At 42.4% G+C, this 14,668-nt stretch overlaps 1 protein-coding gene across 5 annotated transcripts in view; it reads right to left on the bottom strand.

The window, feature by feature from the left end:
• Positions 1–3,042: 3,042 nt before the first annotated feature.
• Positions 3,043–14,668, bottom strand: part of IPO4 (importin 4) — a 44,925-nt gene continuing 33,299 nt past the window's right edge. Inside the window, exons 26-29 of one of the 5 annotated variants that reach the window (XM_085565697.1) lie at positions 13,630–13,747; positions 12,631–12,726; positions 10,643–10,712; positions 7,468–7,720 (exon numbers count right to left, since the gene is read on the bottom strand). In XM_085565697.1, the coding sequence (XP_085421823.1) occupies positions 7,578–7,720; positions 10,643–10,712; positions 12,631–12,726; positions 13,630–13,747 (427 nt within the window). In that variant the 3' untranslated portion in view covers positions 7,468–7,577. Of the gene's footprint in view, positions 5,283–6,163; positions 7,721–10,642; positions 10,713–12,630; positions 12,727–13,629; positions 13,748–14,668 lie in introns of those variants that run through there. The other 4 variants (XM_085565698.1, XM_085565693.1, XM_085565696.1 and 1 more) reach the window with 4 other exon arrangements.

A 14,668-nucleotide genomic window follows, 5' to 3' on the forward strand; every position in this document is an offset into this window, starting at 1 on the left:
AAAATTGCCAAAATTCCAAAATTCCAGACGCCGAAATTCCAGAATTTCCACTCCCAAAAATCCTAAAATTCCCAAAATTCCAGACCCCAAAATCCCCAAATGCCGAAATTCCCAATCCCAAAAATTCAAAAAATCCCCAAATTCCCAAAATGCCCAAATCCCAAAATCCCAATTTTTCCCCAAAATTCCCAAATTTTGCTGAAAAATTCCCAATTTTATATCTGAAATTCTCTAATTCCCCCAAAATTCCCCAAATTTCCCCCAAAATCCCCAAATTTTCCCCAAAATTCCCTTTTTTCACCCCTAACATTCCGATTTTGCCCAAATTTTGGGAATTTGCCCCAAATTTCTCCCCAGGTGCTGCGGGAGGCGCTGGAGCCGAGCTTGGCCCCGCCCAGCTCCGGTGAGGCGCCGGAAATTTGGGAATTTTGGGGGAAAATTTGGGAATTTTGGGAAAAATAGGGAATTTTTGCGGGAAATTTGGGAAAAATAGGGAATTTGGGGGAAAATTTGGGAATTTTGGAGGGGAAAAATCAGAATTTTGGGGGAAATGTGGGCATTTTGGGAAAATAGGGAATTTTGGGGGGGGAAATTGGGAATTTTTGGAGAAAATTGGGAGTTTTGGGGAAAATTTGGGGGTTTTGGGAAAAATAGGGAATTTTTGGGGAGAAATTTGGGAATTTTGGGGGAAAATTCAAGAATTTTAGGAGACTTTTTGGGAAAAACTGGGAATTTTGGGGAGAAATTTGGGAGTTTTGGGGGAATTTTGGGGATTTTGGGAAAAACTGGGAATTTTGGGGGGAAATTTAGGAATTTTGGGGAACATTTGGGAATTTTGAGTGAAAATTGGGAATGTTGGGGGAATTTTTGGGATTTTGGAAACAAATAGGGAATTTTGGGAGAAAATTTGGAAATTTCAGGTAAAACTGGGAATTTTGGAGGAAAATTTGGGAATTTTGGGGGGAAATTTGGGAATTTTGGGAGAATTTAGGGGATTTGGGGGAAAAAACGGGAATTTTGGGGGGAAATTGGAAATTTTGGGGAAAATTTGGGAATTTTGGGGGGAAATTTGGGAATTTCGGGGCTGATTTTTCCCCTCCCCCTCCGCAGAGATTTCCCTGGAGCCGATGGAGGAGGAGCCGAGGTGGGGGCGTGGCCTAAACCAGAAATGGGCGTGGCCAATCCCAAAAAATCCTCCAAATTCTGGAAAACTCTGGAAAATTCCGAAAATTCCCCAAATTTTGGCGAAATTTTGGGAAAATTTCATGAAAAAAATTTAAAAAATCTGCCGCAAAATGGCTGCCAGAAACTGGAAGTGGGCGGGGCTTAACGCAAAAATTCTTGGATTCATCCAAAAATTTTCGGGATTCAACCGGAAGCGGAATTTCAGGAAGAAAAAATGGCAAAAAATTTGGGAGGATTTGGGAAAATTTTGGAAAAAAATTGATAAAAAAATTAAAAAAAAAAAAAAAAAAAATCAGGCACAAAATGGCCGCCAGCGAAAGCAGAAGTGGGCGGGGCTTAACCCGCAACCAGCCGAAATTTACCCAAAAAAATCAGAGTTAAACAGAAAAAGGAATTTGGGGGAAATTCCCAAAATTTTGGGTGAATTTGATTTAAAAAAAAAAAAAAAAAGAAAAAGTGAATGGGGGTGGCTTGGTAAAAGGAGGGCGTGGCTTTTAGAAGAAGGGGCGTGGCTTGGTAAAGGAGTGGGCGTGGCTTTGACAGAGGGCGTGGTTTAGTTTAAAGGGGGCGTGGCTTGCTCAGAAAGGGGGCGTGGCTTTCTGAAGGGGCGCGGCTTGTTAGAGTAGTGGGCGTGGCTTTGATGAGGGCGTGGTTTAAAGGGGGCGTGGCTTGGTCAGAAAAGGGGCGTGGCTTGAAATGAAAAGGGGGCGTGGCTTGCTGAAAGGGCGCGGCTTGTTAAAGGTGTGGGCGTGGCTTGGTAAAGTGGGCGTGGTTTGGTAAAGTGGGCGTGGCCTTGATAGAGGGAGTAGGTTGGGAAAGGGGGCGTGGCTTAGTCAGAAAGGGGGCGTGGCTTGCAGTGAAAGGGGCGTGGCTTACTGAAAGGGGCGTGGTTTGTTAAAGGAGTGGGCATGGCTTTGATGGAGGGGTTGGGTTGGGGGAAAGGGGGCGTGGTTTAGTTAAAAGGGGCGTGGCTTGGAGGGAAAGAAGGCGTGGCTTGCTGAAAGGGGCGTGGTTTCGTAAAGAAGTAGGCGTGGCTTTGATGGAGGGCGTGGGTTGGGGTAAGGGGGCGTGGCTTAGTTAAAATGGGGCGTGGTTTGAAATAAAAGGGGCGTGGCTTTCTGAAAGGGCGCGGGTTTTTAGAGGAGTGGGCGTGGCTTATGGGGAGAGGGGGCGTGGCTTGTGGATGGAGTGGGCGTGGCTTAGAAATGAGTGGGCGTGGCTTTAATGGAGGGAGTGGGTTGGGGAAAGGGGCGTGGCTTTATAAGGGGCGTGTCTTAGTGAAAAGAGGGGCGTGGCTTGACCTAAAAGGGGCGAGGCTTGGAGTGAAAGAGGGCGTGGCTTTCTGAAAGGGCGCGGCATGTTAAAAGAGTGGGCGTGGCTTTGATGGAGGGCGTGGGTTGGGGAAAAGGGGCGTGGCTTAGTTAAAAATTGGGCGTGGCTTGAAATAAAAGGGCGTGGCTTTCTGAAAGGGCGCGGCTTTTTTAGAGGAGTGGGCGTGGCTTATGGGGAGAGGGGGCGTGGCCTGTGGATGGAGTGGGCGTGGCTTGGTAAAGGAGTGGGCGTGGCTTTGATGGATGGAGTGAATTGTGTAATAGGGGGCGTGGTTTATTTAAAAAGGGGCGTGGCTTGGCCAGAAAAGGGGGCGTGGCTTGTGGAGAACAGACGCGGTTTTGTTGGACGCAGGGGGCGTGGCTTGGAAAGGCGTGGGCGTGGCTTTGATGGAGGGCGTGGCTTGGGGAAAAGGGGGCGTGGCTGGACGGAGGGGGCGTGGCTAACGGGGAGAGGGGCGTGGCTTGGATTGAAAGGGGGCGTGGTTGGCCGAAAGGGGCGTGGCTAATGATGACAGGGGGCGTGGTTTGACGCTTGGCCCCGCCCCCAGCGCCCCGCCCCTCCCGGCCCCGCCCCCGGAGCTGCTGCCGGAGCTGCCGGAGGCGCCGCCCCTCGACCTCCGCAGGTGGGCTCGGAAATTTGGGAATTTTGGGGAATTTTCGGGAATTTTGGGGGTTTTGGGACATTTTGGAGGGAATTCTTTAAATTTCGGGGGAGTTTTTGGGGAAATTCCGGGGAATTTTGGGAAAATCTGGGGGGGTTTTTTGAATTTTTGGGGATTTTTCAGGGATTTTTTCGGCGACTTTGAAGGGATTTTTTGGGGATTTTTCCAGGATTTTTGGGAGTTTCGGCAATTTGGGGAATTTTAAAAAAAAATTTTGTGGGATTTTTTTGTGAATTTTTTTGGAATTTTTGGAGGAATTCGGAATTAATTTTGGGGGATTTTTTGGGAATTCAGGGGGAGTTTTATTAGGCATTTTTGGGGAATTGATGGGGATTATTGAGGAATTTTTGGGGCTTTTGGAGAATTTTTGGGAATTCTGTGAGATTTTTTTTTAGATTTTGGCAATTTTGGGGGAGTTTTGAGGAATTTTTGTGACTCTTGTGGCACTTTTGGGACTTTTTTTGGGATTATTTTGTGTAATTTTTTTTTTTTTTAAATTTTGAGATTTTTTGGGACATTTTCTGGGAATATTTTGTGGATTTTTTTTTAATTTTATGAGATTTTTGGGACATTTTTTGGGATTATTTTGTAGATTTTTTTGTGAATTTTTTGAGATTTTTGGGACATTTTTCGGGATATTTTTGGGATTATTTTGAGGAGTTTTTTTTTAATTTTATGAGATTTTTGGGACATATTTTGTGACATTTTTTGCGATTATTTTTTGGATTTTTTTTTAAATTTTTTGAGATACTTGGAACATTTTTTGGGACAATTTTGGGATTTTTTATTAATTTTTTGGCCATGTTTTTGGGAATTTTTTTGAGATATTTGTGGCATTTTTTGCGATTAATTTTTGTATTTATTTTTTTAATTTTTTGACATTTTTGGGACATTTTTTGGAACATTTTTTGGGATTATTCGGTGGATTTTTATTTTGATTTTTTTGAGATTTTTGGGACATTTTTTGGGATTATTCTGTGGATTTTTATTTTGATTTTTTGAGATTTTTGGGATATATTTTTGGACATTTTTTGGGATTATTTTGTGTATTTTTTTAAATTTTTTTTGAGATTTTGGGGACATTTTTTGGGATATATTTTTGGATTATTTTGTGTATTTTTATTTTAATTTTTTGAGATTTTTGGGACCTATTTTGGGACATTTTTTGTGATTATTTTGTGGATTTTTGGGGAATTTTTGGACAATTTTGGAATTATTTTGTGGATTTTTATTTTGATTTTATGAGATTTTTTGGGACATATTTTGGACATTTTTTGTGATTATTTTGTAGATTTTTTTGGGGGAATTTTTGGGACATTTTTTGAGACTTTTTTGGGATTATTTTGTAGATTTTTTGGGGAATTTTTTGAGATTTTTGGGACATTTTTTGGAACACTTTTTGGGATTATTCTGTGGATTTTTATTTTAATTTTTTTCAGATTTTTGGGACATATTTTCGGACATTTTTTGGGATTATTTAGTGTATTTTTTTAAATTTTATTTGAGATTTTTGGGACATATTTTTGGACATTTTTTGTGATTATTTCGTAGATTTTTTTGGGGGATTTTTTGGGACATTTTTTGAGACATTTTTTGGGATTATTATTTTTTTTTATTTATTTTTTTGAGATATTTGGGACATATTTTCGGACATTTTTTGGGATTATTTTGTGTATTTTTATTTTGATTTTTTTGAGATTTTTGGGACATTTTTTGGGATTATTTTGTGGATTTTTTTTGGAATTTTTGGACATTTTTGGGACATTTTTTGGAATTATTTTGTGGATTTTTATTTTGATTTTTTGAGATTTTTGGGATATATTTTTGGACATTTTTTGGGATATATTTTTGGATTATTTTGCTAATTTTTATTTTAATTTTTTTAAGATTTTGGGGACATATTCTGGGACATTTTTTGGGATTTTGCCCGGTTTTTTTGGGAATTTTTCCGACCAATCCCGTCTCTCCGCCAGCCTGATCCTGGAGCACGCCCGCGCCCCGGAGGGGGCGGAGCTTGGCGCCATCCTGGGCCCTGATTGGCTGCGGCCCCGCGTCGCTCGGGCCTTCGCGCTGTGCCTGGGTGAGCCTTGGCCACGCCCCTTCCCTCAAGCCCCGCCCACTTTAATCCCCACCCCTTAATTAATTTCCTAATTAGGCCCCGCCCACTTTAATCCCCACCCCTTAATTAATTTCCTAATTAGGCCCCGCCCACTTTAATCTGCACCCCTTAATTAATTTCCTAATTAGGCCCCGCCCACAATAATCTGCACCCCTTAATTAAATTCCTCATTAGGCCCCGCCCACTTTAAGCCCCGCCCCTTAATTAATATTCATTAAGCCCCGCCCCTTCCCCCCAGAGCTCTGCGCCTCCCATTGGCTGAAGCTGGAGCAGGCGCAGCCCTACGGGCCAATCAGGATCCAGCTCCGCCCCGGCCGCCAATAAACCCCGCCCACTTTGCCTTATATGGAGCCGAGAGGGTTTTTGGGGGGAAATTTGGGGATTTTGGGGAAAATTTCGGGATTTTGGGGGAAATTTGGGGATTTTGGAGAAAATTTGGGGATTTTGGGGGGAAATTTGGGGTAAAATTTGGGGATTTTGGGGAAATTTGGGGATTTTGGGAAAATTTGGGGATTTTGGGAAAATTTGGGGATTTTGGGGGAAATTTGGGGATTTTGGGAAAAATTGGGGATTTGGGGTGAAATTTGGGGGTTTTTGGGAAAATTTGGGGATTTTGGGGAGAAATTTGGGGATTTTGGGGAAAAATTGGGGATTTTGGGGAAAAATTTGGGGATTTTGGGGGAAATTTGGGGATTTTGGGGAAATTTGGGGATTTTGGGGGGAAATTTGCAGATTTTGGGGAAATTTGGGGATTTTGGGGGGAAATTTGGGGATTTTGGGGGGAAATTTGCAGATTTTGGGGAAATTTGGGGATTTTGGGGGGAAATTTGGGGATTTTGAGGGGAAATTTGGGGATTTTGGGGGGAAATTTGGGGATTTTGGGGGAAATTTGGGGATTTTGGGGAAATTTGGGGATTTTGGGGAAAAATTTGGGGGTTTTGGGTGAAATTTGGGGATTTTGGGGAAAATTTAGACAGAAATTTGGGGAAATTTGGGAGAAACTTGGGAGAAATTCGGGAAAAAGTCAGGAATTTTTCAGGGAAATTTGGTGAATTTTTTGGGAATTTTGGGATTTGGGGGAATTTGGGGAATTTTTGGAGGATTTTTGGGAAAATTTGTGAATTTTGGGAGGAGTTTTGGGAATTTTTAAGGGAATTTGGGGGAAATTTGGAATTTGGGGCCATTTTTCAGAATTTGGAGGGAAATTGGGAATTTTGGGGAAATTTGGGAATTTTGAGAGGAATTTGGGGAATTTCAGGAACTTTTGGGTGGAATTTTTGGAATTTTGAAGAATTTTGGGGATTTTTTTTACCGAATTTTGGGAATTTTAGGGAAATTTTAGGAGAAATTTGAGGATTTTTGGGGAATTTTCCAGCAAAAGTGGAAAATATTTTGGAGACTTCTGGGGGAAATTTGGGAATTCTGGAAAATTCTGGGGGAAATTTGATTATTTTTTTAGAAATGGTTGGATCAAATTTGGGCATTTTGGGAATTTTTTGGGGGTAATTTGGAAATTTTGGGGAAATTTTCAGATTTTGGGGAAATTCAGGTGAAATTTGGGAATTTTAGGGAAGAATTTGGAAATTTTGGGGAAATTTGAGTGGAATTGGGGAATTTTGGGGTGAAATTTGGAAATTTTTGGAATATTTGGGGGAAATTTGGGGATTTGGGGGAAATTTGGAAATTTTTAGGAAGTTTGGGTGTAATTTGGGGATTTTGAGAAATTTTAGGGAAAAATTGCGGGAAATGTGGGTGAAATTTGGGAATTTTTGGGAAATTTGGGTGAAATTTCAGATTTTTGGGAAATTTTTCTGCAAAATTTGGGAATTTTGGGGAGTTCTGGGGGAAATTTGGGAATTCTTGACAAAACCTGGGAATTTTGAGCAATTTTTTTTTTCTTGAAACTTGGTTGAAAATTTGTAAATTTTTGGGAAATTTTGGTGAAATTTGGGCATTTTGGGGAATTTTTGGCGTAAAATTTGGGAATTCTGGGGGATTTTGGGGATTTCTGGATCAAATTCGGGAATTTTTTTGGGGGAAAATTGGGAATTTTAAGAGTTTCTGGGTGAGATTTGTGAATTTTGGGGAATTTTTGGGTGAAATTTGGGAATTTTGGGTTAAAATTGGGAATTTTGGGTTAAATTTGGGAATTTCAGGTGAATTCCGGACGTTTCGGGGTGAAATTTCTTGGAATTTTTTGGGAATTTCTGTAAATTCCTGGATTTTCCCGAGCCCCGCCCCCTCCGCGCAGGCCACGCCCCCTTTCTGCCCCTCGCGTTTTTATTGGTCGGCGGTGACGTCATCCAGCAGCCGGGCCAAGATGGCGGCGTGGGCGGGGTCCAGGGAGGCCACGCCCACCCGGAAGTGCCGCGGGTTGGCCCCGCCCATCGCCCGGAGCAGCGCCAGCAGCGATTGGCTGAGCCCTGGCAGGGGGCGGGGCCGGGGAAAGAGGAAAAGGAGGAAAAATGAGGAAAAAGGAGAAAAAAGAGAAAAGAATGAGAAAAGAATGAGAAAAAAAGGAGAAAAAAAGAAAAAAATGAGAAAAAAATGAGAAAAAAATGAAAAAAAAGAAAAAAAGGAGAAAAAAGAAAAAATGAGAAAAAAAGAGAAAAAAATGAGAAAAAAACAGAAAAAATGAAAAACATGAGAAAAAAAGAAAAAACAGATTAAAAAATGAGAAAAAAAGGAGAAAAAAAAGATAAAAAAAGAGAAAAAAATGAGAAAAAAAGAAAAAATGAGAAAAAAACCACAAAAAAATGAGAAAAAATGAGAAAAAAAAGAGAAAAAAATGAGAAAAAAATGAGGGAAAAAAGAGAAAAAAAGATAAAAAAGGAGAAAAAATGAGAAAAAAATGAGAAAAAAATGAGAAAAAAAGAGAAAGGAGAAAAAAATGAGAAAAAAGAAAAAAGGAGAAAAAAATGAGAAAAAAGAGAAAAAAAGGGAAAAAAAGAGAAAAAAATAAGAAAAAAAAGAAAAATAAGAGAAAAAAAGAGAAAAAGATGAGGAAAAACAGAGAAAAAAGCAGAAAAAAAGGAGAAAAAAATGAGAAAAAAAAACAGAAAAAAAAGAGAAATGACAAAAAAATGAGAAAAAAAAGAGAAAAAAATGAGAAAAAAAGCGAAGAAAAAGAAAAAAAAAAACAGAAAAGAAAGAAAAAAAGAAAAAAAAGGGAAAAAAAATGACAAAAAAAGAGAAAATAAGGGAAAAAAGAGAAGAAAATGAGAAAAAATGAGAAAAAAAAGAAAAATAAGAGAAAAAAAGAGAAAATGATGAGACAAAAAGAGAAAAAAAATGAGAAAAAAAAGAGAAAAAAATCCCAAAAAACTCCCAATTTCCCCCCCAAGAATCCCCAAATTTTTTCCTAAATTTTCCCCCAAAATTCCCCATTTTCCCCAAAATCCCCAAATTTTCCCCCCAAATTCCCAAATTCCTCCCCAACATCCCCCAAAATACCAAAAAATTCCCAATTTATCCACCCAAATTCCCAAATCTTCCCCCAAAATTCCCAATTTTTCCCCCCAAATTCCCAATTTTTCCCCCCAACATCCCCCAAAATTCCCAAAAATTCCAAAATTTCCCCCCAAATTCCCAGAAAATCCCCAAATTTCCCCCTAAATCCCCAAATTTTCCCCCAACATTCCCCAAAATTCCCAAAATTCCCAAATTTTCCCTCAAAAATTCCCAAATTTCCCCCCAAAACCCCCCATTTCCCCCCAAATTCCCAAATTTTCCCTGAAATTCCCAAATTTCCACCCAAAATTCAAAAAAATTCTCAATTTTTCCCCCCAAATCCCCAAATTTTTTCCCAAATTTTCCCCCAAATCTTCCCCGAATTTCCCCTCCAAATTCCCAAATCTCCCCCAATTCCCAAATTTTTGTCCCAAATTCCCAAATTTTTCACTGAAATTACTGAATTTCCCCAAATTACCAAATTCTGCCCCGAATACCCAGTATTTTCCGAAATTCCCCCCAAATTCCCCCCAGAATTCCCAATATTCCACCCAAAATTCCCAAATACTCCCCTGAATTCCCATTTTTTCCCCAAAATTCCCATATTTTTGTCCCAAAATTCCCAAATCCCCCAAATTTTCCCTCGAAATCCCCCAAAATTCCCAATTCTCCCCCAAATTCCCAAAATTTTCCCAAATTTTCCCCAAAATTCCCAATTTTTTGTCCCCAGTTTTCCCCAAATTTCCCAAAATTACAAAAAAATTTTCCCCCAAATCCCAAATTTTCCCCAAATTCCAGATTTTTTTACCCAAAATCTCCAAATTTTCCCCCTAAAATTCCCAAATTTTTACCCACATTTTCTCCAAAATTCCCAAATTTACTCCAAAAATTCCCAAAATTCTCCCCAAATTCCCCCAATTTCCCCCAAAATTCCCAATTTCCCCCAAATTCCCCCCCAAAATCTCCAAGTTTTCCCCCCAAATTCTCAAATTTCTCCCCAACATCCCCAAAATTCCCCAAAATCCCCAAATTTTCCACCCAAATCCCAAAATTCTTCCAAAACTCCCAACATTCCCCAAAATCCCCAAATTTCCACCAGAAGTTCCCAAATTTTCCCCCAAAATCCCCAAATTTCCCCCCAAATTCCCACCAGAAATTCCCAAAATTCTCCCCAAATTCCAAAATTTTCCCCCAAATTCCCAAAATTCCCAAAAATTCCCAAATTTCCCCCCAAAACCCCACATTTCCCCCCAAATTTCCAAATTTTCCCTGAAATCCCCAAATTTCCCCCCAAAACCCAAAAAAATTCTCCAATTTTCCCCCAAACCCCCAAATTTTTTCCCAAATTTTCTCCAAAACCCCCAAATTTCCACCAAAAACCCCCAAAATTCTTCCCATTTTCCCCAAAATCCCCAAATTTCCCCCCAAAATCCCCAAATCCCCAAATTTCTCCCCAACATCCCCCAAAATTCCCAAAAATTCCCAAATTTCCCCCAAATTCCCACTTTTTTCCCCCCAAATTGCCCAATTTTCCCCCCAAAATCCCGAATTTTTCCCCCAAAATCCCCAAATTTTCCCCCAACATTCCCCAAAATTCCCAAACTTTCTCCCAAATTTCCCAAATTTTCTACAAAATTCCCAAATTTCCACCAAAAATTCCCAAAATTCTTCCCATTTTCCCCCAAATCCCCAAATTTTACCCCAAATTCCTCCTCAAAATCCCCCAAAATTCCCAAATTTTCCCCCAAATTCCCACTTTTTTCCCCTAAAATCACCCAATTTTCACCCCAAAATCCCGATTTTTTCCCCCAAAATCCCCAATTTTTCCCCGAAATTGCCCAAAATTCCCGAATTTCTCCCCAAAATTCCCCAAATTCCCGAATTTTCCATCCCACCTGCCGGGAGGCGCCGCTGGGCCAGGCCGGGGCCGACGGCGCCGACGAACGCCGCGAGGTGAGGGAGCAGCTGGGGCCAAAAATTCCCAAATTTTGGGGGAATTTCGGGAAAATTTGGGAGTTTCGGGGATTTGGGGGGAATTTTAGGGAATTTGGGGAAAAAACTGGGGGAAAAAATGGGGAATTTTGGGGAGAAAATGGGGATTTTAGGGGGAAAAATGGGAATTTTTGGGGAGAATTTGGGGGGAATTTGGGGATTTTTGGGGGAATTTTTGGGGGAATTTGGAATTTTGGGGGAATTCAGGGAAAATTTGGGGATTTTGGGGAAAAATTGCGGAATTTTGGGGAGAAGTTGGAGATTTTTGAGGGAAATTGAGAATTCTGGGGGGTTTTGGGGGAATTTTGGAATTTTTTGGGGGAAATTTGGGGGAATTTGGGAATATGAGGAAATTGGGGGAAAATTTGGGGATTTTAGGGGGAAAAATTTGGGAATTTTGGGGAGAAATTGGGAAAATTTGGGAATTTGAGGAGAAATTTTGAGGGATTTGGGAGAAATTTGGGAATTTTGGGGATTTTTGGGGAAATTTGGGGAATTTTTGGGGAAAAGTTTGGGAATTTTGGGGAGAAATTTGGAATTTTGGGGGAAATTTTTGGGAGAACTTGGGGAACTTTTGGGGGGATTTTGGGATTTTTTTGGGAAAATTCAGAATTTTGGGGAATTTTGGCAGAAATTCAGGAATTTTGGGGAAATTCGGGGAAAATTTGGGGATTTTGGGGGGAAAAAATTGGGAATATGAGGGGGAATTTTGGGGGGATTTTTCTGGGGAAATTTTGGGGAGAAATTGGGAAAATTTGGGAATTTTGGGGTAATTTGGGGAAAATTTGGAAATTTTTTTGCATGAAATTCAGAATTTAGGGAAATTTGGGGAAAATTGGGAATTTTGGGAGAAATTTTGGGGAAATTCAGAATTTTGGGGGAAATTTTTGGGGAAAACTTTGGGAATTTTAGGGGGAAATTTTGGGAGAATTTGGGGAAAAATTTTGGGGGAAATTCGGGAATTTTTTTGGGGAATTCTGTGGAAATTTTGGGAATTCTTTTGGGAAATTTGGAGAAATTTTGTGGAAATTTGGGGAATTTTCTTGGGAAATTCAGAATTTTGGGGAAATCTGGGAAAATTTGGGGGATTTTTGGGGAAAAAATCAGGAATTTTGGGGAAAATTCGAGAAACTTTGGGAAAAGTTGGGAATTTTAGGGTAATTTTGCGGGAATTGAGGAATTTTTTGGCGGAAAATTCAGAAATTTTGGGATTTTTTTTGGGGAAATTCAGAATTTTGGAGAATTTCAGGGTAAAAATTGGGAATTTTGGAGGAGAATTTTTGGGAGAAATTGGGGATTTTGGGTTAATTTTGGGTAAATTTTGGGGGATTTGGGGGAAATTTGGGAATTTTGCCAAAATTTGGGGAAAAATTTGGGGATTTTGGAGAAAAAATTGGGAATTTTTGGGGGAATTTAGATTGAAATTTGTTGGAAATTTTGGGATTTTTTGGGGGGAAAATTCAGAATTTGGGGGAATTTGGCAGAAATTTCAGAATTTTGGGGGAAATTCGGGGATTTTGGGGAATTTTTGGGATTTGGGGAGAAATTTGGCAGGATATGGGGGAAATTCAGGAATTTTGGGTTGAATTTGGAATTTTGGGGGGAATTTTGTTGAATTTCTCCCAAATTTTTTTTTGGCATTTTTTTCCCAACCGTCGGCCAAATTTTTTCCCAAATTTCCCCCAAATTTTGGGAATTTTCGGAGCAGATTTTGGGGTCAATTTGCTCCATTTTATCCCCCCAATATTTTGAATATTTTGCTGTATTTTCCCCAAATTCCGCCGGATTTTTTCACTTTTTTTTTTTTAATTTTTCCCCCATTTTTTCCCCCGAATTTTGGGGATCCTCGGGACAGGATTTTGGGGTGAATTTGGGCGATTTTGGGGCTCACCAGCTCGGGCCCCGCCCTCAGCAGGAAGTTCAGCACCGGCGCCTCCTCCTCGAGATCCTCCGAGATCGGCAGCGCCCCCAGGAGCAGCGGCAGCAGCTGCACCAGTACGGACCAGTATGGACCAGTATGGACCAGTATAAACCAGTACGGACCAGTATGGACCAGTATGGACCGGTATAAACCAGTATAGACCAGTATGGACCAGTATGGACCAGTATGGACCAGTATGGACCAGTATGGACCAGTATAAACCAGTATGGACCAGTATGGACCAGTATGGACCAGTATGGACCAGTATGGACCAGTATGGACCAGTATAAACCAGTATAAACCAGTATGGACCAGTATGGACCAGTATGGACCAGTATGGACCAGTATAAACCAGTATGGACCAGTATGGACCAGTGAGGACCAGTATGGACCAGTATGGACCAGTACGGACCAGTATAAACCAGTATGGACCAGTATAAACCGGTATGGACCGGTATGGACCAGTATGGACCAGTACGGACCAGTATGGACCAGTATGGGCCAGTACGGACCAGTATGGACCAGTATGGACCAGTACGGACCAGTATGGACCAGTATGGACCAGTATGGACCAGTATGGACCAGTATAAACCAGTATGGACCAGTAACCCCAAACCCCCATTTCCCCCATTTTTAACCCTTTAAAATCCGATTTTTTTCCCCATTTTTCCCTTCCCAGTTCATCCCAGTATAAACCAGTAACCCCCAACCCCCTCCCAGTCCCTCCCAGTCCCTCCCAGTCCCTCCCAGTCCCTCCCAGTCCCTCCCAGTCCATCCCAGTCCCTCCCAGTCCCTCCCAGTCCCTCCCAGTCCCTCCCAGTCCATCCCAGTCCCTCCCAGTCCCTCCCAGTCCCTCCCAGTCCCTCCCAGTCCCTCCCAGTTCCCTCCCAGTTCCTCCCAGTTCCCTCCCAGTCCCTCCCAGTTCATCCCAGTCCCTCCCAGTCCCTCCCAGTCCCTCCCAGTACCCACCTGCGGGCAGGGCGCCCCCTGCTGTCTGACCAGCGCTCCCAGCGCGTTGTCCCGGACCCGCCCCGGCCCCTCCCCCCGCAGGGCGCGCAGGCAGAGCTCCGCCCCCGGCCACGCCCCCCTGCCAATTAAGGAAAAAGGGGCGGGGCTTCGACGGAAAGGGGCGGGGCTTCGGTGGGTTGATTGACAAGTGGGCGGGGCTTGGCCTTATATGGGGATTGCGGGCGGGGCTTCCGAATTGATTGACAAGGGGGCGTGGCTTGAGCTTATAGAGGGATTGGGGGCGTGGCTTTGGCGTTGATTGGCAAGGGGGCGGGGCTTAGGGGAAAAGGGGCGGGGCTTACAGCTCATTAAAGGAATGTGGGCGGGGCTTCGGGGATTGTGGGCGGGGCTTAAACCACATTAAGGGAATGTGGGCGGGGCTTGAATCATTTTAATGGAATGTGGGCGTGGCTTAAGGGAATTTGGGCGGGGTTTAAGCTCATTAAGGGAAAGGGGCGGGGCTTAGAGCTCATTAAAGGAATGTGGGCGGGGCTTCGGGGGTTGATTGACAAGGGGCGGGGCTTAAGAGAATGTGGGCGTGGCTTAAACGTGTGTGGGTGTGGCTTAAAGTATTTTAATTTAATGTGGGCGGGGTTTAAGCATTTAATGAAAAGTGGGCGGGGCTTAAGGGATTGTGGGCGGGGCTTTGAGCCTTTTAAGGGAATGTGGGCGGGGCTTAGAGCCCATTAAAAATGTGGGCGTGGCTTAAAGGATTGTGGGCGTGGCTTAAGGGAATGTGGGCGGGGTTTGAATCTCATTAAGGAAATATGGGCGGGGCTTAAGGGAATGTGGGCGGGGCTTTAAGTTTATTATGGAAATGTGGGCGGGGCTTAAGGGAATGTGGGCGGGGCTTAAAGCTCATTAAGGGAATGTGGGCGGGGCTTAAGGGAATGTGGGCGGGGCTTAAAGTTCATTAAGGGAATGTGGGCGGGGCTTAAGTGATTGTGGGCGGGTTTAAAGCTCATTATGGAAATGTGGGCGGAGCTTAAATGATTGTGGG

This window comes from Lonchura striata, chromosome 36, assembly GCF_050655825.1.
Source record: "Lonchura striata isolate lonStrDom1 chromosome 36, ASM5065582v1, whole genome shotgun sequence".
In the NCBI taxonomy this organism is placed as follows: domain Eukaryota; kingdom Metazoa; phylum Chordata; class Aves; order Passeriformes; family Estrildidae; genus Lonchura; species Lonchura striata.